The 26,916-nt window shown below is 37.5% G+C and overlaps 2 protein-coding genes and 1 pseudogene across 2 annotated transcripts in view; all 3 read left to right on the top strand.

Moving 5' to 3' along the window:
* Positions 1-9,905: 9,905 nt before the first annotated feature.
* Positions 9,906-23,625, top strand: LTV1 (LTV1 ribosome biogenesis factor). Its single transcript, XM_027850702.1, has 11 exons — positions 9,906-9,997; positions 12,874-13,005; positions 14,831-14,989; positions 17,109-17,196; positions 18,561-18,702; positions 19,214-19,454; positions 19,984-20,111; positions 22,169-22,308; positions 22,634-22,686; positions 22,886-23,086; positions 23,214-23,625. Exons 1-11 carry the CDS (start codon positions 9,995-9,997, stop codon positions 23,322-23,324), a joined length of 1,398 nt encoding a protein of 465 aa, XP_027706503.1. The 5' UTR covers positions 9,906-9,994; the 3' UTR covers positions 23,325-23,625.
* Positions 23,626-25,392: 1,767 nt separating this feature from the next.
* Positions 25,393-25,496, top strand: LOC114034940 (annotated as a pseudogene).
* A 629-nt stretch (positions 25,497-26,125) lies between these two features.
* ZC2HC1B (zinc finger C2HC-type containing 1B) overlaps positions 26,126-26,916 on the top strand; it is a 28,403-nt gene continuing 27,612 nt past the window's right edge. The window contains exon 1 of the mRNA XM_027850703.1: positions 26,126-26,358. Coding sequence (XP_027706504.1) covers positions 26,241-26,358 — 118 coding nt within the window. The 5' untranslated portion in view covers positions 26,126-26,240. The remainder of the gene's footprint in view (positions 26,359-26,916) is intronic.

Raw genomic sequence — 26,916 nt, 5'->3', positions numbered from 1 at the left:
ACACACACATACACACATGTATGTGTATTCCACTGTTGTAATCTGGAAAAAAATTATGTATTATCTTTTTATACAGTACCTGTGTTTGTGTTTATTATTTAAAAAGCAAACATGTTTTATCTAGTTGTATAATATTTTAGGATATTTCGCTGTGCACAATTCCAAGTGCCTTAGAACATTGTGTAGCTTTCTTAATTACATATATATATAAATGCATATATGTGTAAAAATGAGAAATTTTACCTCAATAAAACAGTTGGGAAAATCCCCACTGAGTTTCCACAGTGTTTAAGTTACCTGAGGTAAAAACTCAGAAGGCTTATACTTATATTTTAAGGTAACACAGGTATGTTTCTTAAAAGACTTGGTTTATCATCTCCACCTAACTTTTTGAAAAGTATGAGTATACATCTTTTGTAATGATTTTATTCTTAAAAATTGTCCAATGAATTACTATTAATGTTAATCAAGTAAAATTTTAAAATATTTTTAATTTAATAAGTCATTTAAATATTGATTTTAAATTCTTAGTTGCACTAGCCATTGTGCAAACATACATAAAAGCAGCTCCTGCTCTCCAGAATTTCTAAGATACTGAAGCAAAAATAACGTAGTACAACCTCACCTTTGTTGACTTTAAAGTTTTACTTTGATATTTGTTTTAAATCACTAGAATGTGTAAGAGGATGATTCTGGGTTTTTTCTGTCCAGTACAGATTTGTTTTCAGTATATATTTCCAAAGGGCAATGTTTTTCAACAGCTGTTGATCAATGGCAACAGAAAATCACACCTTATATAAACAGTGACTTTGGCCCTTCAGCTTCAGATGTTGCCTCTGCACTGACTTCTTCCCAGCCAAAAATGTTTTTCTTTTTAGAAAAGTTTTTAGAAGGTTATATTTTCATAGTTGTTGGTAAAGGATTATTTATGGCAAACTGTGTAATAGGATATAGCAGAATAAATAAGTTTGTCCTGAGCAATGATAGCCATTTTGTTAGCAAGAATTAGTGATTTATTTGCAATGAGCAAACATGTAATTTTTGAAAACTTTGCACCAAACCTAATCATTAAAAATGTTTACCCAGTTTAGTACCCTAACTCTAGAATACAAGCTCATTGCCTTTCCATTTATCATTTTTTGATTTAAAGGTTGCTTTGGATATCGAGATTTAACTCCACCTTGAATGACAGCCATTGCAGGTGACCACATGAAATGAGCTTCTGGTTTTACACAATTTTTCATTTGCTTTAGTGATAAATGGTCAATTGTAATACAATGGTATTTTGCTGGATGCAGTTTCATATATGATAAAAGGATGCTCCTATAACAAATTCACCATACTAATAGAGCAAATGGTTTAAAGATTTTTCTGCACAAACCAATTCTGTTTCAAGTTTCAAATAATAGCTAGCATTTAATATCTTCAAGCACAATTATCTCTAAAGAGTGGTCATTGATAATGAAAGAATTCATTAATTAGAAAGCATTTATTAAGTGCTTATACTGTGTAAAACACTGTGCTAAGCTCTGACATAAAGAGAAAAAACAAGATAGGCCCTGTTTTCAAGGAGACCATAGTGCAGCTAAAAGTAAAAGTTTGAAGATTTTTTTCATTATCTTTTAAATCAGTACCCCCTTTTTAGAGACCCAGGAGGAAGAGTTATAGGTTAATTTCTATAATAATAAGAATGGGTCTCTGTCTGTTCAGAGAGACTGCTTTAGTCAGAGCAAGAAGGACTCAAGACTTATCAAGACTACTGTGGTGAATAAAGCACTGGGCTGGAAGGCAGGAAGGCTTCAAATCTTGCCTTAGATATCATCTGTTACCCTGGACAAGTCATTCAACTTCTCTGCTTCAGTTCTCATCTATAAATTGAGGGAGGAGGGCTGACTCAATGGGCTTAAAGGTCCCTTCCAGTTCTAAATCTATGATCCTATGATCCATATTTCAAATGATACAAACTTCTAGTATTTAATAGATTTCAAACTCATCAAAGTTTCCATCTCTCCCCTCCAATCTATCTTACACACTATTACACTGAGAAATTGATTCTAGTAAAACAGTTTTGGTCATATCACTCCCCCAATCAAAAACCTTTACTGAGTTGCCATTTCTTAGTCTGGCATTCAAGGTGATACTCAACCTGTCCTTCAGTTTTATCTCCCTCTACTAGTAACCTTAACCTATCTTCCACACCAACAAAAGCGAGCTTACTCTCCATCCTCTGAACTCCTACGTGCTTTGTGACTCTTTTGGTACTTATAATAAATGCTGACTGACAGCATGGTATAATGGAAAGAGAACTGGACTTGGAATCAGAAGAACTAGGTCTGAATCCTGGTTCTACTATTTGCCAACTAGAGCAAATCACTTCACTCTCTTGATAAAGGGGGATTAATCCTTGGCCTATCTATGTAAAAAAAAATGCTTATACTGTGCATTGTAAATGCTGAGTGTGATATATGAATGTATGCTATTTTTGTTATTATATTTTTTGTATATAGGTGTCCTACACCTTCTACTCAACCATAATGTCCTGGACAGCAGGAATCATTTAATCATTTCTGTATCTGCCATATCTAACACATTATTTTACACATATTGTTTTAAATGCAGATATCCAATAAATACTTACTGAATGGCAGTGACTTTAAGTCAACAAATATATACTGAGTACCTGCTATGTATAAGACTCTTGCCAGGCATTTGGGTAGAAGACTATAAAAAGAGCAGAAGAAATAGCCCCTGCCCTTGTGGAATTTAACGTCTATGTGAATGAAGTGAAAGTATATTTGCTTTCTTACTGACTTCCAAACCATCTTATCCACCCATTCATATATACCATTGCCTTATTCCTATCCATGACCCCAATCTATTAGAGACCCTGCCTTAGCTAAGGGATTTGGGGGGTAAAGGGAGGCAAACTACCTTTTAGCACTGCTTTCATTAGCAGAAGAAGGGGAAAAGCAATATGCTTGGCACATAGTAGATACTTAATAAATGCTTATTGATTGATTGAAACTATATATTTTTAAAAAAGGCACAGATTAGATGAGCTAGCCCTGAAAGAGAAATTAAAGCAATACCTGTGTTCTCCCTCCGCCCCTAACAAAAAAAGAAATGTAGAGACCTCTCTTACATGATGGCAGAAGAAAAAGTGTTTTATAACTACAATAGATACAATCATGGTAAAAATGATTTAAGTAATGCAATTTCCAAGTGTATTCACAAAATGAAAGTTGTGTCCTATCAGAGATGTGCCACAGGACAGGAAAACAGCCCAGGTAATGGAATAAGAGCATGTATTTATCAGAGGTCAGAAGTGTTAGGCTAGACAAAAGTTATGTTTACATGCAGTTCCTTAGATGCCAGGATCAGGAAAGGAAGTAAGCACTCTTAGTGACTACCAAAAGTAGGCAAGTGTCAAAGGTCAAGGCAGGCACATGATCAGAAAGAGGCATCCATGCAAGTTGTCACTTCACTGCAATCAAATACCATTAGTGTAGATCTGATATATAGTTGTTTCAGCCAAAAACTGTTTATATATTCCTACCTTACATACAAAGGGCCTGGTTGAAACACATAGCTGGGGCTGAGCCTGCAGGTAAAACGGAAAGTGGTTCCATATACTTGGGAGAAGGCAAAATAGTCACAGTTGAAGGCGGGTTCTGACACTCAAACACACAGCACTATAGTTATTTAATATGGGTTATGCATATTTTTCTAATGTCTAACCAACTATCAGGTAGTGAATTAGGTACCTTCAGAAGTCTAGACTACTAGGTCCCTTCAGAAGTCTAGACTACTAGGTCATTCATTACTTCGCTGTCTGAACTAAACAATTTCTCTTTTAAACAAATCATGATACTAATTAAGTCAAAGGAATTAATAAACAATAACTATCTGTCAGGCACTGTGCCTAATACTATGGATATAAGGAAAGGCAAAAATAGTCCCTTCAAAAAGCTTCCACTCTAATGTAAATAACTAGAATACAGAATAGAATGAAAATGATCTTAGAGGGGAAGGCATTAGCATTTGGGGGGAGGGAGAGTGGGAAAGACTTGTTGCAGAAGGTGGGGTTTGAATTGTCTTAAAAATAAATCAGAAAAACTAAGAGCCCAAAGTGAGGGGCCAGAACATTTCAGGCATGGCAAATAGATGAAAGGACACCACTGGGGTTTACTGAGTGTATGTATTGAGGGGGGTGGGAGTGGGGTGTAACGAAAATGAAGGTAAGATTGTGGGCTCAATATTCCTGTGGGCCAACTAATTTCCCATAGGAAAAAAAACTACTATTCACAAAAGAAATTGCACAAGAGAATGTTGGCAATTCAAGAAAACCCTTAATTCCATAGCTAATCCAAAATTACTTAAAATGTGACTTGCTAATGGCAGGTAAGTACTGTTATATTGCTATATAAAATGAGCATCTATTCTGTACTGTGTCAATGTCCTCTTACTAGCCAAATGCTATATGAATATATGTATAAGTACTGATCTCTTCAGGAGCTCACCATATAAAGAAACAATACTCCTACCACATATAATGTTCATAAACCTTCAGCCTATAAACTTACTCCAAAATTTATTAAAACTTCTTTTCTAGGAACTTACTAACTTTCAGATTTTGAGGAAAGCAAATCTCTCAAAAAACACTGGACACAATTTCCTGGGTCCATGCTTTTGCACAGAACACCCCATGTGCATATAATGTACTTTCTCCTCACTTCTATCTCCTAGAATCCCTAGCTCTCTGCTTAGCTCAAAAACTGCCTCCGGCATGAGGTCTTTCCTAAGGCAGGTGCCTCCCACCCAAAAAAACTTATATTTGTTTTGTATATATTTATGTGTCCTTGATGTCTCACCTATTTTAACATAAGTCCCTTGAAGACTGGGATTTGTTAATTTTTGTCTTTGTATTCTCAGTGCCTGGAAAATAATAGGTGCTTTAAAAATGTTTCTTTGACTACTTAACTGATTGATGATTACATGTAATACATATAGCAATAGAAAAGATGTTATCAACAGCACTAGTCCATTTTAAAAATTTGAAGGCTTATCACTCTAAAACTGAACTTCACATAATTAAAATTTACTCTTGCATGAATTTAGTCCCAATTATCTGATTCCCATGATAACAAAGAATGAATTTTTGAAATTTTCTAAACATTGCAAAATATTTAAAACTATCAGGTGATTAAACAGAAAGAAGATAAAAAATCTGGGAAAAATTTTTATTTGAGAGAAAAAAATTTAACCAATAAAACAAGAAGTATCTTACTGTCTGTCTTCCCTAAGTTCATTTTCCATTCCACATAATATAGAGTTATTAGGTTCCTATGAGCCTATGGCCACATTATTTTCATCGACCAATCAGTATATAATCTTGTTTTATGCGTGTTTCTGTTTAAAGACACCTTATTTAATATTCATTTCTTCAAAAAAAATTATATGAAGTATTTTCTTTCTAATAAAACAATATGTCAATTACAGCATTTTTGTGTAGTGTACTTTACTGTGATTGTACTAATTTAACTGTCATACATATACACACAGTACAAATATATGGTACTTGGTAAAATTTGCAGACAGTGCTGTGAACAATATTGTATATTGTGCAATACAGTACTACAAATAAAGTCCTGGAAAAAATATTAAACATTTAAAGTTTTATAAAAACATTAACTAAAATCTTAATTTTGATGGAGCTACAGAATGTGTGATGGGGCAGTGCATTGAACAGTTAAATCTCTCCACCACAGCTTGCCTCAGGAAAACCAAAGGGAGAGGTTGGTAGAACTCATTCTGCAAAAGAGGAGGGCATTGACAAGGGAAGCATGTCAACATCTGGCAGTTCTACCTCAGGAGTGTGGCTCTTACAACTTGTTGATGGCTTTGGCAATTTTCCCTCCTGAACTGGCTTAACAAATTGCATCAGCCTTTGTCTGCTTGGCTTTTCGCCTCATTTTAAGCATCTTGGGGTAAGGGGCAAACATAGTGGAGGTTAGGTGCTTAAATTTCAAGCTGTGACCAAGCATAGGGCCACATTCTTCCTTAATACTAAAAATTTTTTCTGATGCAGAATTCCATTCTGATATTTTGGTCTCTGTGAGAGCCACAATTCTGAAGCTTAGGTTGACTTTCATCACCTTCCTCATCATTGCTGACTCTAATACCTTCACTGGTGGGTTCTACTGCATTTTCTGCCAAAATTTCCTCCACATCTTCTTTCATGTCATCAAAGCCTTCACTTATTTGCCATGCAATATGGATACTGTTCTTTATATATTCTGTAACACCTTCTAGATTTACAAACTTTCACCCAGTCTGGCCAAATATTTTTCCAACAGTTATTGATGGTAGCCTGCTTGATGCTGTCTCAGGCTGTGCCAATATAATCAATAATGTTGCTTACAGTGACTGATTTTTGTCAAGAGCCTTACAAGCCTTGCTATAAAATTCCCTTGTGTAGTGCACCTTGAAAGCTTTTATTATACCCTAATTGAGGGGTTGGATAAGATACGGAGGGTATAGGGACATAAAAAACTTCTATGTTGGGGGGGCACAAAAAAGAACTTCTATGTTTGGGTGGGCATTTTTGAGTTCTTCACAGCGATGGACTGGGGCATTATCCAAAATTAACAAAGCCTTGAAGGCAAAGTTTTTGCTCTGGAGATAGCATTCAACTTCTGGGATGAAGCAGTTGTGAAACCAATCCCAGAATATTTTGGGAATCATCCATGCTTTTTTGTTACACCTCCAATGGACTGGCATATGGCTCATGTTTTTCCCTTTAAGTGCTCATGGATTTTGGACTCTCTATACACCATTAGAGGTTTGCTCTTAAAGTCACCCTTGGCATTGGCCCACAACAGCAAGTTTCTACAATCTTTGATTTACAGCCAGGGGCTTTGGAGGCCAATTGTGTTATATAGGTTCGTTTGCCAACATCCTTGTAAAACAACGCAGTCTCTTCAGCATTGAGAACCTGTCCTTCCACATAACCCTTTTCCTGTATAACACTTAGCACATATTCTTAAAAATTCTTCCACAGACCTCCTGATCTGCAGAACCTGTAAGTTGAACAGTTTTCACACAGTATCACCTTTTGAAATGTGTGAGCCAGCCAGCACTGGCAGAGAAGGGTTTAACATTTTGCTGACCCTGGGTAACATGACTATAAATTTCTTTGGCTTTCTTCCCCACAACAGTGCTATCCACTATGCTTTTTTTATTGGTCACCTCATGAATCCATAAATTTAGCCACTTTTCCATAGCTTCATCATGCACTCTAGATGTTAATTCAACACTTTCTGGAGCAGCCTTCCATACAGACCAGCAAATTTCCTCTTCCTTTTTCTGGATGTACCCTATCATTGATTCATTAACTTTGAACTCACAGCCAACAGCACTTTAACTCATGCCTGAATGAAGCTTATCTGACACATGTATTTTCTCCATGAGGCGCATCACAGCCTTCTTGCTTAACCAGCACTTCAACATTATGCTTGGGGGCCATTTTAAATAGTGAAATCATCAACGAAAAGCACAAGAATGTGAAAAAATGTAGCACTAAATAAACAGGAAAAGGATGTTTGTTTACAATATGAGAGCTGAAACAAGAAGGCAGAGAAACATCACTTTGTTTTGACCTCAGCTGGGATGCAGAGGTGACTCAATTTTTTTGCTACTCTGCACATGTCGAGAAATGACTGCAAAAGCACAGCAAGTATTGATTTGGGGGTTACAAATAAATTTTAGCAACCAGGCAAATTTACATGGAATCCACAAATAACAAGGATTGCCTATACCTGGTATTTACTTGAGCATATTTTAAAAACCTTAAGAATGGGCTGTACATTCATACCTTTGAAAGAGGTGAGATCATGATTTCAATTTTCAGCTAAGTATACCAAAGATTTTTAATACTATTACCAGCTCAAATATCGCAGGGGTTTTGTAAGAAAACACAAAGTGGTTCAAACACAACCTGAAATTATTACAGCCTTGAGGATATATGGTATTCCCCCTAAATAAACTGCTGCAGAATGGGGGATGAGATAAACATTCCAGGTGTGCTGAAACCAGCTTGAACCTGAAAGCCAATTGTTAAATTTTCAGTGTAAACATTTAGCTCTTAGGAATCTAGGAAATCCAGCTAAAACTACAGATAAAGACTTGATTTACTGTTTTGTTGATTGTCTAAATTCAAAAACGTGAAGAGGAAAATAATAATGTAGATTAAACTTTAAAAGTGTGCCTAGCATACTTCTTTACCTCGCAGAAAGACAGCTGTTTAATATTTGCCAGCACATTCTTGGATAAAATCAACCAAATTTGCAATGGGATCAGTCTTGGAGCTGGAAGGGGACTCAAAGGCCATCTGTTTCAAAGGTGTCAATCACACAGACCCCCACAACACTACCAAATAATATTTAACAAAACAGTACTAATGTTAAATGATACCATTAACTACTACAACAAACCCCACAACACTACAAAATAACATTAAACACTGCTTAATAGTTGGATCAGATTTGGAGCTGGAAGGAGGCTCAGAGGTCATCCAGTTCAAGAGTGTCAAACACAACCCCTCCCCAAAAATTACAGATTAAAATGTAATTGGAAAATGTTTTCTTGTATTTTATTAATTTAATACAAGGAATGACAGATAATATTAATGTGGTTTTCTAAGTCAATAGGCAGCTTACGGGGACCTTCCTGTTATGGTTTCCGAGACTGACTCCAAGATCTAGTCCCACTTAAATGGAGTCCGTACCATGTGAGGGTTGGCAGAAGGAGCTGGGGATGTTTAAAATGAAGATTCAGGGGGCAGCTGGGTGGCGCAGTGGATAGAGCACCGGCCCTGAAGTCAGGAGGACCTGGGTGCAAATCCATCCTCAGACCCATAACACTTACTAGCTGTATGACCCTGCGCAAGTCACTTAACCCCAACTGCCTAAAAAAATAATAATCATAAATAAAATGAAGATTCAGGGGATCCATGAGAGCTGTTCTGAAGTATCCGAAGGGCTGTTATGTGCAAGAGGGATTAGAAATCCAATTGGCCCCAGAAGACGGAACCATATGCGGTAGGTGAAAGTTACAAAGGTTTGATCTGGACAAAACAAGAAAACACAGCTGTCCACAAGGATAAGTCAGGATCAGGAGGTAATGGGTTCCTCCGGAAGCAAAGGCAGGATGGCCCCCCCTGTAGGGGATGTTATGGAGAGATGCTCCAATTACGTTTTTTGCCTTCTTGGAGAGTGGAGATCGACGGAAGCAGCATTAAAACCGGATGGGAGATTAAGCCTAAATCCGTTCTCCGCGGAGGCCTGTAGAGGGAGCTGGAGAGAAAACAAGCTTTTTTTTTTTTTTTTTAAACCCCGCCCCTTCCCAGCTCAGCAGTCTCCCAGGCAACGACGCTCCCAACGTCCCGGGAAGCCCCGCCCCGCCCCAGGTTACAAACTGCATTTAGCTTCTCGGCCCCCAAAGGTACCTGGGCCACTGTCATCTCTCCTTCTGAAGAGAGTGGATGAGGTGCCGCCTGCCCTGTCTCCTACACCCCTCCACACCTCCCCACAAAGCCACTCATTGAGCAGATGGAGGAGAGAAAACCGCCCATGTCAGCCCCTTCCCTAGCCCCGCGCGAAGCTTCCGGCAGGCGGGACGAGTGACATTTCGTATAAGGTCGCGAGGAGAGAGGAGGGCCTCGCGCCTCGCTCTCTCTTCAGGGATTGGTTTATCCTCTCCGACGTGCGTGGTGACGTGTAGGGAGCGAGAGCACAGAACCGACACGGGAGGTTCCGGAGTTTTCCTTCCGGAAGTGACCTGCCAGGGCCCCGTGGCCGCATCGTGACGCGGCTACCGGCGCGCGAGCGAGTGAGCTAGGACGACCTAGCGTGGGTTGCCCCACGTAGAGCAAGGAATCCCGGGGAGCGTTGGCGGCGGCCGACCCTTGCGGGCGTGACCCTCTCCCGGCCGCAGCATGGTGAGCCAGGCCGCCCTCCTTACCCGCAACCGGACTGACGAGGGCCTCGGGGGGAGTTGGGAGGGGGCGTAGACAAAAGGGGATTGCCCGCTGCTGGGTCGTAGTGGGTGCAAGCTTCGTTCTGACCTCTATGGGGCAGTTCCCGGTGTTTGGGGGAGGCCTTTGGCCGGCGCTGGCACGTGCTTCTGGGGCCTCTGCTCCAGTGACGTATCAGCAAACAGCTCCCTGTCCAGCCCTCACTTTGTGGAACTAACTGGATCTTCTTCCTCCTTTTCCTCTCTCTTCCTTCTGTAGTACATTAGAGTTTATAAGTTCACATAGTTTACACCTAGTAACCTAGCTGCCAGATTGTTATTTCTGAAGCACAGGTCTAGCTAATTCTGCTCAAAAGGCTTCATGGGCTTCCTCTTGCCTCTAGAATAAAATGCAAACTACTGTGCCCTGAAAGCTCTGGCGCCAACTTTTTTTTTTTTTTAAATCTCCATCTTTCTTGCAGCTTTTACATCCCAAGCAAACTAGCCTACTTGTACAACCCCGCGTCCCCAGCACCTCCTCTTTCTATATCTTTGCAAAGGCTAGGCATGCTCCCCCTTATCATTACCTCTTGAGATCCCCACCTCCTTTCAAAGCCCAAGCTTTGAAGACCTACAGCATCTTTTATGTAATCTTTCTTCGTCTTAGTGCATTCTCTCTGAGACTACTTCCAATATATTTTGCTTGTGCATAATTGTACATAGTTGTTTGCATGTTGTCTTTAGACTTGGAGTTCCTTGAGAGCAAGGACTGTGTTTTTGTTTTTTGGGTTTTGTTGGTTTTTTTTTTTTTTTTTACCTTTCTTTGTATTTCCAGTGCTTAGCGCAATTACATGGTAAGGGGAGGGAAAAGAATAGCCATTTATTAAATGCCTACTTTTTGCCAGACACTGTACGGAATGCTTAAAAATATTCTGTTTTTTGAGCCTTACAACAACCCTGGGAGGTAGATGCTATTATTATCTTTATTTTACAGTTGAGGAAACTGAGGCAGCAAGCGTTTAAGTGACTTGCCCACAGTCCTATAGCTATTAAGTGTTTGAGGTTATATTTAAACTCAGTTCTTCCTAACTCCAGGCAGGCATCTTTCCACTGTGCCACCTAGTTACTCCCACTCACTCAGTAAGTGCCAAAGGAAGATTTAAAACTGGAATTTCCAGTTCCCACATCCAGTGGGCCCTGCATATCCCCACCCCCAGTACATCACACTACTTGTCAATCTATTAAAAAATGCCATTTAACATTTAGGTGTCTGTGGTGTTTGCACTTTGCTTAAGCACAGTTCTTGTAATCTGAGGAGAGAAAATGACATATATAAAAATAATGATGGAAAAGAAGATGAAAGAAATTTAGGCAAAAAATGAGAAATTTGAGTTGAAGAAGAATGTATTAACCTTGGGAAGGTGACGGGAAAGGGCTGGGGAAGCTTCATGGATTGGTCGGGAATATTGTATAGGGAATTTCTGTTTGGGCACAGTTTGGACTAGATAGATCAGGGTGATGAAACTATAGTTTCATCACCTATTTTTTGTACAGCCCTCAAACCAAGAATGGTTTTTTACATTTTTTTAAAAAGTATTTTTTTGGCCCCTAGACTACATGACTAGGTTTCCTCCAAGTTTTGAAATTCTCTGAAGAGGTTGCACTTAAGTTAAGGCCTCACCAGAAATAGGTGAGATGAAAGCAGGGAGGAGAATCCCTTCCAGTGATGAAAGATTCTATGAGGAAATGTTTGGGGATGGGAGAGGGCAAGATGAGGACAGGGGATGGGAACTGACTTTTAGCTGTCTGGAACCTATAGTTAAAATAGTCTGTGAAGGGAATTTGTGTGAGAAAAAACTCAGTTGGAATTAAGTTAATCAGAGGCAGTGGGAAGCTGTTGAAGTTTCTTAAGTAGAAAAGCAATATAATCCGAGGAGTGTGTTGGGAATATTACTTGGGCAGTAGTGTGAAGAGTGTTTAAAAAGAGAGATTAGAGGCAGGACAACTACCTGGGTGCCTGTTTTTTAGTTTAGGCTACAACAGTAATAGCTAACATAGCACTTTAAGGTTTACACAATTCTATACAGTTATTATGTCATTTGATCCTCACAGAAACCCTACAATGTAGGGGCTGTTGTTATCCACATTTCATTTATTTGTTTTTTTTTTTGGCTAGGCAATGAGGTTAAGTGACTAGCCCAGGGTCACACAGCTAGTAAGTGTTATGTGTCTGAGGCCGGATTTGAACTGAGGTCCTCCTGACTTCGGGGCTGGTGCTTTATGCACTGCGCCACCTAGCTTCCCCTATTATCCACATTTTAGAGAAAAGTTGAATGACTTGTCCAGGGTCACACTGCTAGTAAGTATCTCTGAAAGGATTCAAATTCTGGTCCTCCTTGCGTCTCCAGCACTCGGTCTACTATAACACCTAGTTTGCCTGTAAAGAGTTTTGCAAACTTTTAATTTCTGTTTATGTTAGCTATTATTATAATAATATGTTACTTATTAAAGCTTAATTGAACTAAGATTTTGGGAACACCTTGTATAGTAGGAGTAAAATCAGCAGAACATTGCAGTTTCTTGGAGGGGGAGAGGTACGTGAGGGATAGGATTCGAAGCTAACTGAAGTTTTGACCTGAAGAATTGTCATGCTGTCAACAGAAATGGAAAATTTTAAAGAAAATTTAAGTTTTGAAAGGAAAAAGATGAGTTTAATTTGGGACCTGTTGAAGTTGAGGTGTTAGCAGAATAAGGGTTAGTAGGTGATAGGACTGGGATGAGTATGGGAGAAATAGTCAAAGGATGAATCAGTATGTTGGGTCACTATTCTAAGTCACCTGTTCCAATGTTTCCTTTCTGAAGCCTCATAAAAAGAAGAAGCCCTTTATAGACAAAAAGAAAGCTGTATCTTTCCATCTAGTACACCGAAGCCAGAGGGATCCCTTAGCAGCAGATGACACTGCGCCACAGAGAGTTCTGTTGCCTACACAGAAAGTAAGTATACTGCGTTTTTCTGTAATACTAGAGTGGTCTGTTGTTGAGATTTTTGTGTTTTTCTGGCATATCAGGTTAATAATGACTAACATTTATATAGCACCATGAAATTTGCAAAGTACTTTACACACATTCCTTCATTTGGTCTTGATTACAATCTTGTAGGTACTACAGATATTATTATCCATATTTTACTAATGAGGAAACTGAGGCTCAAACCAGTTGAGTGATTTGCCCTGGGTCTCAAAGCTAGTAAATGTCATATGTGGAGTTTTCCTGACTCCCAAGTCCCGCAATCTGTTTATTACACCTTGTTTCTTCCATTAATGCATTGCTTATTTATTTACTTTTAGCTAGGCAGTGGAGTTAAATGACTTGCCCAGGGTCATGCTGCTAGTAAGTGTTATGTGTCTGAGGCTGGATTTGAACTCAGGTCCTCCTGACTCCAGGGCTGGTGCTCTATCCACTGCGCCCCTAGCTGCTCCCTCATTAATGCATTATTTATGTCTGATATAAGATTTTTTTTCTTAAAGCATAACTTACCCTTAATAGTAAAGGTATCCTTTTCTGTATGATGGAAATTTTGTTTTGGTTTTGAGAGATTAGCTGTCTAAGTAAACTTTGATTGGGATTGCTAAACATCTCCTGGCCTGCAGGTTGATGTTTCTTGTTAGTTCATTTAATTTAAGGTGATATTTAATTGAGATAGGCTCGCAAGGTCTGTTCCTGCTTGACCCAATAGATCCTTCTGTTTCATGGCCATAGATGACATTTTTAACTGCAGTCACCAGTCTCATAAAAACTTTTGTTGAAGGGACTTTAAAAAATACATACAGTTTCAATGCATAGTTGGTTACAGAGTTTAATTTTTAAAATATAGGCCATACAGAAACGGATATTGATTGGACGTGAGCCTTTGCAGCCATACCTGCATATAAATAATATATTCTGGGATTTTGTTGATATGTGAAAGTCCGTTTTTTGTATATCTGTTTTTGTATTTGCTGAGAAATGCTTATATAGTTAAATAGTTAAATACTACAAACTTTTCTTCCATCTTTACTGGATAAAATGAAATTTGAATTTTCTTCATCTCTTAGTGCAAATGTAAGTTGGATAACTGGGTTTTTTATTTAGTTTAGTTTTAAATACCCTTTCCTTACTTACATGGTAGTTTGGTCACTTTGTTTGAAAGTCAGGGTTTGGAAGAAATATGACCTAGATTGTCCTTTCTGATAATATAACTCACATTTATGTAAAATGTACTAAAGAGTTTACAGAGTCTTTTCTTCACAATTGCATGAGGTAGGTAATAAAGTATCTTTGTTGTGCAGATAAGGAAATTGAAGTTCAGAGGGGTCAAATAACTTGTCCAAGGTCATATAACTAATTAACTTTGAAGCCATCATGCAAGACCCAGCCTTCTGAACTTAAAAAAACAAAACAGTTTCCCCTGCTGTATCCTTCCCAAGCCAATAGTGTGACTTTGGGTCATTGATACTCCTCTTGAACTCCTTAATATATCATGTCATTGCAAGCTGCTATCACTACCAGGTTAAGTGTCATGACTTATGAGAGAGCATCATCCTCTGGTTCCTTTGGTTCTGCTATGTAATAATTGCTGCTATTCCCTCCAAGTTCGGGGAGGATCCTGTGAGCTTGTTGGTAAACAGGTTTATCTCAGATATACAAACTAATGATTTGAAGGGCCTACTGCCATTGACTGTGAAAGCTGTGCTTATAGTCAGTTTCTTATGCCATCTTTTGAAAGGGTCCTTACTAGACTACAATATGTATGGCTAATTCCTCTTTGTTTATATCACAGAGAGAAGATGAGGAGAGGAGAGCCGAACAGAGGAAGTATGGAGTCTTCTTTGATGATGACTATGACTACCTGCAGCACCTGAAGGAACCATCTGGGCCATCTGAGCTGATTCCCTCATGCTCTCAGAGTGATGTACAAGAACAAACATTATTGATTCCAGTAAGAATATACTTCATGATTTCTCTTGGTTTCAGGAATCAATTGATTAAAAAAAAAAAAGCAATCCTGTTGTTTTGGGGTTGGATCTTTTTTGATTTTTTTTTTTTTTTTTTTTTTGTAATTGATTTATTTTCATGTCATGTTCATTAATAAATGGAGTTGTACAGTTTCAAAACATTTGGGGAAAAACAAAGACTTAACCTCTTAGAGCAAGCAGCAGCTGAATAGTAGTAGTGACCAGATTGCAAAATGGAAAAGAAACTCTTGATTGGAGAGAGAATATTATTGGAAAGGCAAGGTATAGGCATAAAGTTGGGACATGGCAAGTGTGTCCCAAAGCAAGCCTAACAAAAGTATTTATGCAACCATGAAAAGGACTTGATGGGCTCTACATGTAAAGTGCAAGCATGGAGACTAAGAGGGACCGAGACTTAGAAAGCTTGCCCATAAAAGATTTGGAACATCACACTTGGTATCCATTTAGTTACTCAATATAATTATTGATAATAATGACTGTTTGTATTTATATAGCACTTTACCGTTTACAAAGGATTTTCACATCTGTTATCTTGTTTGATTCTATGATTTCTAATGTGACATGCCACCATAAATCAGAAGAGAGGATCTGATAACAAATGTACTTAAATTTTCTGAAATGTTGCAGAGTCTCAAACTACATATTCAGGCAAAAGAGAACTACAAAAATTAATTTTACTGCATTCCCTGTGACTGTCTTCTAATGTTGAACTTTAACCTCATACTTAGAAAAAAAAATTTAGTGTAAGCATTAACTGAAAGGGCATATTGAAATAATTGGAAGTAAATAGTCCTTTCCATGCCCTGGGAAGTACCTTATAGTGTAACATTTGGAGTTTGTTTGGTTTTTTCCCCAGAGATATTGGTTGTAAAGTTGTATGGCCACCTCTTGACATAATTATTTGGTTTGAGTTTCTATATATAGAGCGTATGCTTTAGAAGTCTGAATTGTAAACATAGTGGTATGGCAGATTATTGCCAATATTTACTCACACTCTCCTTGTGATCATCTTGGAAGACATAAATAGTTTGATTACTGCAGCCTTGCAGAACCTCTCAAAAAATTGCAGCCAAAAGCCAACACATCTTTCATTAGTACCTAGCACCATGCAAAGTGTGATGAAAAGCTTAAGGAGTATAAGACACACTCCACAACCCTTCAAGGAATCATAGCACTTTTAAATTGGAAAGGATTCTAGAGACCAACCACTCTAATTTTATGTTCATCTAGTTGGGAAGATAATATATGAAAGAATATTGAAAGAATACTTTACATCTAGAGTCTATTAAGTCCTTTCTGTGGTTGCATAAATGCTTTTGTTAGGCTTGCTTTGGGATACACTTGCCAAGGCCTAACTTTTTGTCTATACCTTGCCTTTCACACAATATTCTCTCTCCAATTAGGAGTTTTTTTTTCCATTTTGAAATCTGGTCACTACTATTCAATACAAACTGCCAGGGAGTTGTTGCATTTTCTTGAGCTGGAGAGCATTATAATCAAATAAAATTGTGTTTAAGGCAGGGGACTAATTGGAATCAAGAAGACCCCTTTGAAAACTGTTGGCAGTAATCCATGGCATGAAATGATGGATGGTCTGCGGCTTTAAAAATATAGTGGCAGTAGATATATGAAAGAATTTGAAAGGAGACTAGATGGGACTTAGTGACTAGATTTAGTTTGGTAAGAGAGGGCCGAATCAGGCAAAATTGGTTGGGAGGGTGATCATCTAATCCATTGTTAAAAGACAGAAAAGGGGCAGCTAGGTGGCACAGTGAATACAGCACTGCCCCTGAAGTCAGGAGGACCTGAGTTCAAATTTGACCTCACACCAAACACTTGACACTTACTAGCTGTGTGACCCTGGGCAAGTCACTTAACCCCAATTGCCTTTAAAAAAAAAAAAAGAAAAGTTGAGAAGGGGCTTAAGTTTGGGAGGAAAGATGATGAATCTAGTTTGGGGCAATTTGAGGTATCAGTGAAACATTAAAGTAGAGATATGGAAGTAGACTTCAGGTGACATACTGTGCAATGCAGATCAGAGTGGATATATACTTAAGTAAAATACTGTTTTTTCCCCCTGAGACCCCTGGAATTAAGTTGCCTTCATCAGTATTTGCATCAGATTTTGAAGAAGATGTAGGACTGTTAAATAAAGCAGCTCCTGTATCAGGTATGTTTACTCTAAATTTGTGGTTTATAAATTGATAAATAACAACATATGTTACAAGAAGAAAAATTTATAGTGCCAAAACAGAATTTTCTGTGCTCTACATAAGATCAGTAAAACTCTTCAGAATGTTCTAGAAGAATATTTTCCTGAAAATTCAAGTTAGACTTTATATTATTTTGTACTTTTGTTTGTGCATTTTTAGTCCTAAGACATTGATTTTTCGAATAAAAATCCCATTTTGAAAGGAGAAAAGAAAGTTATATTTTTATAAATTATTATGAAACCATCTCTATTTAAATCTGATTCTCTGAAACAATACTATGTAGATCACACTTGAATACTGCTGGTGCATTCTTGATACTACAAATTTGTTGTCATTCAAAATGTTCTTACAAGTGTTCATTTTATTATTCATTAGTCTGTATTACCCTTTAATTAGCATTCACTGGAAAAAATAACAGCATTTTTTTATATATTGTTCAGTTTTACTATTCCTATGTAATGGTATGAAATAAAACGTCACAGAAAGTCTTATGAAGACAAATCACTTGTGAAATAGCCCTATTAATTTCTGTCCTCTCCCTCTAAATACTTGAATTGGTGACTTATCTTTGCATCATAAAATGAATAGCAGAGTGATGCATGTCAAAGCTTATTATGATAAACCCCAGGGTTAGGATTTTTTGTCGCATTGGAATTACATTCTGCTAGACAGGCAGTATGATAGAGTGTATAGAACCTTGAAGTCAAAAAGAACTGTGCTTAAGTCTTACATCTTACTCATACTGGCTGTGTGATGCATGCAAGTCAGTTTATCTCCCAACATCCTAGGCAACTCTCTAAGACTGTAAGTTGCAGAGATGTTACCAATTTACGTGAGTGGATGGAATTTCCATATTTGGAGGTTCCTGTACCAATGAAATCACAGGTCCGGCCCATTAAAATTTTGTTAAACAAAATATTGCTTGAAAGAATAGGTCGTGTTTTTTATGTAAGGATTTCCTTAGCCATTGTGACCTGTAAGTGTTTTGTTTTTTCCCTAAGGGAAAAACATAGCTAGTCAGGGAAAAATTAGGAAGCCACATGATTTGGAGTAAAATTGGAGCTGGAAACTATAGACTACCTTTGTACTTTTTCTTGCTTGAGTATCATGGAGCTTCTAATTTAAGTGAAGTTAAAGCTTAATTTTCCTTTTGGAATTTTAGAGCTATGAACTCATTGTGTGAAGCAAATACTAATCATTCTAGATTATCACTTGGCAATTTTTTTTATCTATGGCTCTTTAGAAAGGACTGATTGTATAAAGTTAGTCTATTGTCTTGGGAATTACCTTTCAAAGTTTTCTATGCATCTCTGTTTTTTAGGTCCTCGATTGGATTTTGACCCTGACATTGTTGCAGCTCTGGATGATGATTTTGACTTTGATAATCCAGATAATCTGCTTGAAGATGATTTCATTTTACAGGCCAATGAGCCATCTGGAGAAGATGAACAGATGGACGTGGAGTATGTGTGTTTATTGACAGGATCATATAGTTTTGCCTTTAGTGCAGTGGCTGTCATAGAGTTTTAGAAATAAGAGGTAGCTTAGAATCATAGAACATTAGAATTGTAAAGGATTGTAGTGGCCATCTAGTTTAACTCTCCCTCTTTGTACTTGAAGAAATGGGGTCCCAGAGAATAAATTATGCTGTTGATGGGTCTAGCAATTAGGTTTCCTGATACCTAAATCCAGTGCTCTTTCTACTGTGCTACTTTGGATAACATCCTTCAATTTCCTCCAAGCACTGTCTAGAACTATGCTTCTTTATAAAAATTTCAATTACATATGGCAAAGGGCAGCTAGGTGGTGCAGTAGATAGAGCACCAGCCCTGGGTTCAGGAGGACCTGAGTTCAAATCCAGCCTCAGACATATAACACTTACTAGCTGTGTGACCTTGGGCAAGTCACTTAACCCCATTGCCTAATCAAAAAAAAAAAACAATTACATATGGCTGATGGTATGTCTTTATATAGTTTTAGGAGATATGAAATTGAAAATGACAGTGATGGGAAATATGTGGATGACGATATGGAAAATAGTGATGAAGACGATTATGACTCTGAAGGTCTTTTGTCAGATGAAGAGTTAGGAGAAACTCAAAGGTACTTGTTTTTGGAAGAAGAAACTAAGAGTCGCTTCACAGATTATTCTATGACTTCCTCTGTCATGAGGAGAAATGAACAGTTGACCTTGCTCGATGAAAGGTTTGAGAAGGTAAGATTATAAATAAGCAAAATTTTGATAATTTGCTGTTGTCTATCAAATGGCACAAGTGCTTACCCCCAGGATTTGGTCCTGGTATTCAAGAACTAGAAATGGTTTCTACTTGAAAATGATAGGAGAGTCTAACAATATTTGCAAATTATGGATTTCTTTAAATTCTTTTTTGACTCAGTATTTGGCATCCCTTTTCACCCTGCTTCCCACTCCCTAACTGAAGGGCATAGCTGTATTTCATTGCCCTAGTAAATAAGAAGCCTTTTTCATCTGTTTTGTTACAGAGCAAAATTGTTAGTAATATGGCACAAATCCCATTTGTTATTTCACAGTGTTTTAGTGTTGAATATATTATTAATGACCCATGAGTATTTAGTGGTGGCAATAGTTAATAAGGAGGTACTTTAAAATTATTCAAGAGAATAAAGAAAATTATTTTAACAATGATTAAAAATTTCAGCACCAAAAAGTTTGTTAAGTAGAATACTGTTTCATGATATATTTTGTTCTTTTTGTCCCTCTTCAGTTCTTTGAACAGTTTGATGATGATGAGATTGGAGCATTGGATAATGCAGAATTGGAAGGTTTTATTCATGCAGATAGCAACCGCTTACAGGAAGTTCTGAATGACTACTACAAAGAGAAAGCAAAGAAGTGTGTCTGATTTTTCCTTCAGCTTTTATGAAACTTGCTCAGAAAGTTAATTGGTTAATAGGACCTAAATAAATTTGTTGCTTTTGAAACATTTGGGTGGCATCCACGTGGTTGGATGGAATTTCCATATTTGGAGGTTCCTGTACCAATGAAATCACAGATCTGGCCCATTAAAATTTTGTTAAACAAAATATTGCTTGAAAGAATGGGTTGTGTTTTTTATGTAAGGCATTTTGTGTGGCATTTTTGATTTTAGAGAAACCATAGTGAATAACTTATTTATATTAGTTGGGCACAGCATAATCAACCTGAGTAAAGTGCCAGTTCCACTTAATTCAAGTTGGAGATTGGTAACCCTCTGTCCTTTTCTCTGGCATCCTGTTTTCCAAAACCCAGATAATTTTTTTGACTGGAAACTTCAAGATAATTAGTCAAGAAATTATTCTGTTTATATAGACTCACTTCTCTTTTATTCCTTTCTGAAATGCCATGTGTTCTTACATATAGAAAGGGCTCAGACTAATAGACCTCTAACCTGCTTCCTCCCAAAATTGACCTCTTAGGTAGCTGACAAGACAGACATTAATGTCAGGCTGAGTGACACTCAGGCTGTTCTAGAGTGGCCATCAATTCGAAGCACAAAATTATTCTGTTACCACCTGCTTTCTTTGTTGACCTTATGGTGGGTAACAACAATTTTATGTGAATTCCTAAAGATGCCACAGACTGGTAAGAAGAGTCTCAAAGAGGATAAAGTCCAGAATGAGCAGTGTCTTGTGAAAAATACTAAAAGACAATAGATATTACGTAAAAGACAAAATTAAAGAGAAGCAGATTTCAACTTTGCATAAGGGCCTTCCAACAATTGAATGTGTCTCAAAATGGATTATGTTGTTTCAAGAATTTTCTATTAAGGGTTTAAGCATGGACTGGAATCAGAGGTGGGTAACCTGTAGCCTGAAGGCCACATGTGGCCCTCTAGGTCCTCAAGTGTAGCCCTTTGAATGAATCCAAATTTCATAGAATAAATCCCCTTAAAAAAAAGGATTTGTTCTATAAAACTTAGATTTAGTCAAAAGGGCTTTTCTAAGCCTCAGTTTTCTCATCTTTAAATTGGGCATAATAACGCCTACCTCACAGGATTGTTGTGATGATCAAATGAGATAACATGTAAAGTGCTTCGCAAACCTTGAAGCACTTTATAAATAGTAGCTATTATTGTGGAGGTGACCCCAGGTTCCTGAAGACTGTGCCAATAGATTCTAAACTGTGGCAAGTCTTAACAAACTGGAAATGCTCTAACATGGTGACCGTTTCTCAGGGACCATTCTAGGCATGTTTAGGGAAGGTCATCACCAGATTAGCCTTGGGGTGCTAGCTTTTTCAGCAGTAGAAACTGTTAAAGACTTTCTGTTAAGATACAATAGTGGGGGCAGCTAGGTGGCGCAGTGGATAGAGCACTGGCCCTGAAGTCAGGAGGACCTGAGTTCAAATTCGGCCTCAGACCAAATACTTGACACTTACTAGCTATGTGACCCTGGCCAAGTCACTTAACCCCAATTGCCTTAACCAAAAAAAAAAAAAAAAAAAAGATAGAACTGTATTCTTTATGAATGGAAGGAGTTCCCACACTGACAGAATCACAGTTGTAGGAAATAGTCAAGTGTGCTGCTTCACAAAGCATTTTACTTTTAATACCCTTATAAAGTAGGTAATACAAGTATTATCCCCATTTTCCAGGTGAGGAAAGAGTCAGGTTTAAGTTTGACTTTCCCAAGAACTCCAGAGCTAAGGATTGAAATCTGACTCTTAGTTGAGTGTTATTTCCACTTTACTCCCTCTGCCCTGCCTTCCTCCCCATTGTGTAAACAAAATACCCAGCAGGGGGGAGGAGAAGTAGGAAAGCCTGAATAGAAGTGACTGGCATGGAATCCTCACAGACATTGTGAATGCTTATTTGCGTAACTGATACCTCTGTTCATTTTAGAAATTGTATTTCCGTAAACATATTACAGTAGTTTTTTTTCTTCATTCTTTTTAAAAAATTCAACCGAAAGCTGTGTCAAATTGGATACTCTTGAACCCCTTGAAGATGAGAACTTACTCATTAATGAAAAGGATGAGGATGAAGAAGAAGAAATTGTTACTGTAGTTATTGAAGAGCCCGAAGAGAAATGGGATTGTGAATCTATTTGTAGTAAGTATTTTTGTTGTTAAAGTCAGTGATGTTATGATGTGTTCAGTATATTATATTTTCATTACTTGGGTTGTTAAGATTTCATATTATGTAAAATGTTTTAAAAAACTCTTTAATGTTATCTTTTGAGTATTGAAGAAATGGGGATAGCAGCTTTTCTCATTTTTTATCTCAGTGCTTGATTTTTCTTAAGCAGAATGAAACAATGGTAGTTAGAGTCTCCATCACCTGTCATCTTAGGCTCTAGATGAATGTAGTGAGAACCGCCTCCTTTAATTGAAAGTGTTTATTCATGTGTTATTATTACTGGTTTTTCTCTTTTTAGGTACATATTCAAATTTATACAACCATCCTCAGCTTATCAAGTGCCCACCAAAGGTATGCCCTATGCCATTTTAAATTGCCAGAAAGGGGTACTTGGCAATAAGTCCATTTCTTGGGTAAAGAACATGACACCAATAGGGAAAGCATAATGGTGCTGTCAGCAAAGGGACATGCATTTACAACACAAAGGTAGGCAAATGAGGAAAGAATGTTGTTAACAAATTCTCTAGTGAGATTTTTATTTCTTTCCCAGCCCAAACACATCCAGCTCTCCTCTAAAACAGGGATACCTCTGAACGTCTTACCACAGAAAGGACCTACAGCAAAACAAGTTGAACGAATGCAGATGATTAATGACAGTGATCTTCCTAGAGTATCAGTCCAGCCACGTTGTAAAAATGAAACCAAAGAAGACAGAAAAGTGAGAAAACAAGCTATAAGAGAAGAGCGTAAGGTAGGTAAAACACTTTTCCATATAGTTAGGAAGAGAAAAGCTGTGGAAGAGAAGAGAATGAAAACTGAAGGGCCTTTGTATAAGTCTTTGTAATAATGTCAGTCACTGTAATTACATCCTTCTGCAGGAACGCAGAGTGGAGAAGAAAGCAAACAGATTAGCCTTCAAATTGGAGAAAAGAAGACAAGAAAAAGAGCTCCTCAACTTAAAGCAGAATGTTGCAGGTCTGAAGCTCTGATAATGGAATGTTGAGACTGGCCTTTTATGGACTCTCTACTGAGTATTCCTTTTTTGGACTGAAATGGGGGAAAAGACAAGTGACTCTCCTGCCAGTTACAGGAAGATGTATAGGGAAAAGAGAATGTTTGGATTGTTTCATACCAGCACTTTTTTGAATGAACATCTTTTTGCAAATATTAAATCAAATTGCTTTGATGTGCATATTTTTATTTCCCATAGAGCAAGTAACTTCATGAATATGAAGTATTTATAGATATCTTGTCAGATAACATTTGATTAAAGAAACTAAATTGAATGGCGTTCTTAGTGATTTCTGGAGATCTCTGTACATTTGGCTGCATTCTTGAACATTCTTGATAATATTTCCCTACACTGCCAATGGATTGATATGGTTGATATAGATACGAGTGGGTTGATAAAGAAAAGTGACCTGATAGAGTTTAGCTTTGCACTAATGTTAGTGAACTTTCTCCTATGAGTCCCATCTGTAGGGAGACATAATTTGTAATCAGTTTAATAGCAGTTTGCTTTGATTTTAGATAGAAAGCTTGATCTTTGGGCTCTTTTTTTTATGATTTAAGCTGAATGAAATTGAGCTAGTTAATATTTGATAAAAATACAGAAGTAGACATTCAAAGCACCTTTCTTGTTGGAGTTTTCTGGTTTTTGTTCTGCCTTTAAATCCCATCGCATTTTGTAGGATTCATGGGATTGTAGTCATAATTGTCAATTATTTGGTAGCCAGTGACTGTTGGCTGACTTGGTTGCAAAACACTCGCTAATAATAATTTCTTCATGTGTCCATTATCAACATGTTAGCTATAACTGTTGTGTAAATCTGTGTTTAACAAATCAATGGGAGTGATGAACGGAATGCTTGGGAAGGAACCATTTCCATCAGGTGAATAGCATTTGATGTCTAAAACTTTAACATTATGTTGCATAGCTAACTACTTCTACCCATGAGATTCTCATTTTGTTTTCCAAAGGAGGCATCATGGAACAGTGGAAAGAATTTTGTATTGGAGTCAAACCGTAGTTCAAATCACAGCTTTGTCACTACTTGTATGACCGTAGTCAAATCACTTTCACTTCTCTAGGCCTCAGTTTCCTCATCTGTAAAAGGAGGGGGTTAGACTAGGTGATCTAAGGACCTTTCTAGCTCTAACAGTAATCTATTTAATGGAAATCTTTTATCCTTATTCTCCACAGTTCTGATAGTTACTTAATTTGAACTTTGTATCGACACTATGATTAACTCATGCAGTCATTAGAATTCATTCAAGAGTTTGTGGAGAAAGCTACCAATATATTAGGTGCTATATAAACACCAAAGACATATATATGGTAGAAACTCAATAAAAGTTTGTTGAATAAATCTTGAGAAAAGAGTCAAAGTAGGAAACCCATGTTTAAAAACCAACGTGAATGGAAGAAGGACTGACTCAGAAAAATCATCTGATCTGATGGGGTTTTTTTTAAAGGGAGGAAATGAAGGCTTAGGAAAGTGAAGTGCTTGTCTCTAATTATGTAGCCAGGGGGCAGCAGAACTAAAATCTATCTCTTGATTTCTCAACTAAGTTGTCTCTCCACTGGTAAAAGCCTCCTAAGGGAGAGGTGTGTTAACTAAAGGAGCTGCCTAGTCAATTGAAAATAATTTTTCAAAGCAGAACAGGGTTTGTGGACATTTGTTCTGGTTCCAGGTAAATTTATCTTGTGGGCTTCTAATTTCATTATATATGAATTAAATAGTTTAAGAATATTAATAGTAGATATTTATGACCAGAGATCACAAATATTAGCAAAGAGTACTTGTTTAACTTAAGCCAAACGTTTCTGCGTACAAAGCCTCATACCTCAGAGAAGAGCAAGATAGTCTGATTTTGGTTCTGCAGAGCTACACAAAATTCTTCCGTGACATTTTGAAAAATAGAACTAGTCTGTACTATGATTAAGGTTATCTATAGACATGAATAAGTATTAGTATGTACTATGTTTAAGTCACTATGTTAGCACTGGAAATATAAAAAGTAAAAGGCAAGGTCTCTACCATCAAGGGGCTCACTGTCTCCTTTGGAAGGAGAGATGGATGGATGGATGGATATGTCTGTATAGATATATACGTACATAGGTACATATCTTATTTAAAGATATGTGTACTTGTGTCTATATCACACGTACATGTGATAAATATATACACACATATACCCCTTAAAAAGATAGCATATTCTGTACTGTATTATTAATCAAGCACCAAATGAGTGATATACCAAATGCTTTGGGAGCACGAAGTGTTCTCAGATCCAATGTCCTGCAGAAGTTGGAGTTCGGTAGGGAAGATGAGCCTTGAGCTGGGTGGGTCTTGAAAGGATAGAATCATCTTAGCAGACAGGCATTTCATGCAAAAGGAATGGAAAACTGGAAAGAAAGGATGTATGTGGCATATCTAAGTGATGGTGAATAGGACAAGTTAGTTTGTAATCATTTCAGCAGCTTTTGTAAAAAGCTGGCAAAGTGGATAGAGTGCTGGTCCAGGAATCGGGAGGGCTCATCTTTGTGAGTTCAAATCTAGCCTGGTACACTTACTAGCTGTGTGACTCTGGGCAAGTAACTTAACCTTTGCCTCAGTTTCCTCACCTGTCAAATGAACTGGAGAAGGAAATGACAAATCACTCAGTGTCTGCCAAGAAAACCCCAAATGGGGTCACAAAGAGTCTGACATGACTGAACAACAATTTTTAATTTAATGTAATTTTTTTCCAGACTTACTAATGCCTTTACTATTTTTGAAGCTAAATCCTTGGTGATAAGCAGCTGCTTATTACCTTTTTCATTTGTCCTCTATGGTGTACTATAGCTACACATCCACCATTGTGATGTCATTAGATAACTCCCTTCTTAAGTGAAAGACCTGATGAGGAAGGACCACTTCTTTATTGAAATGTTAAAATTCAGTCCTTTACATTGTTACTATGCTTGTGGTGTCTATGATGAAACTTTTTGGCCTGATTGGCTGTTCCAATCAAATTCAGGTCAGTAATAGGTAAAAGTGAAAAACCTATTAATGGTTAATGACCCTTGTGACCCTAAAACTACTAGAGTTCCTTTCAGAGCAGGAAACAATTGGCCCTGCTGGAGTTTTTATCTTGAATTTGCTTGGCTTGTCCACAGTTGGATGAGAAAAACACCTTCCCTGCTTTGCCATGTCCTTATAGGATGATCTGTGCATAGGTGATACAACTGCTTCCAGAGACATCGGGATTTTTAGTAAGAAACTAGTCAGCTCTACTCCTAGTCTCAACCAGCCTTAACCATCCTCCTCTGGTAATATGGGGCCGAATTACGTACGGTTCTAAATCCTTTGGTTGCTGCAGTTCTGGCACTATGTATGTTTGCAGAGAGAGGGGGAAGACCCCCAAAGAGTTAATTATAATCTATCTTTAGAGACCCCACAGTGTCTTACATATAATGTATTTGAATATTTCAAGTCAAAATATTTGCTGAATGAATTAAAATTGGGTAAAGAATTTTCTCTTTTCAAAGGGTTTTTTCACATTTTTTTAGGTTATTATGCATTCCATGTACCACTT

Source organism: Vombatus ursinus, unplaced genomic scaffold (assembly GCF_900497805.2).
Source record: "Vombatus ursinus unplaced genomic scaffold, bare-nosed wombat genome assembly UNPS02009132.1, whole genome shotgun sequence".
Taxonomy (NCBI): Eukaryota; Metazoa; Chordata; class Mammalia; order Diprotodontia; family Vombatidae; genus Vombatus; species Vombatus ursinus.
This window is presented reverse-complemented; position numbering and strand designations above follow the sequence as displayed.

Excerpts from the sequence above, each read along its gene's own strand:
- LTV1 (XM_027850702.1), top strand. Across the intron at positions 13,006-14,830 it reads TTCTGTTGCCTACACAGAAA|AGAGAAGATGAGGAGAGGAG; the intron begins GTAAGTATACTG and ends TTTATATCACAG. Across the intron at positions 22,687-22,885 it reads TTATCAAGTGCCCACCAAAG|CCCAAACACATCCAGCTCTC; the intron begins GTATGCCCTATG and ends TTTCTTTCCCAG.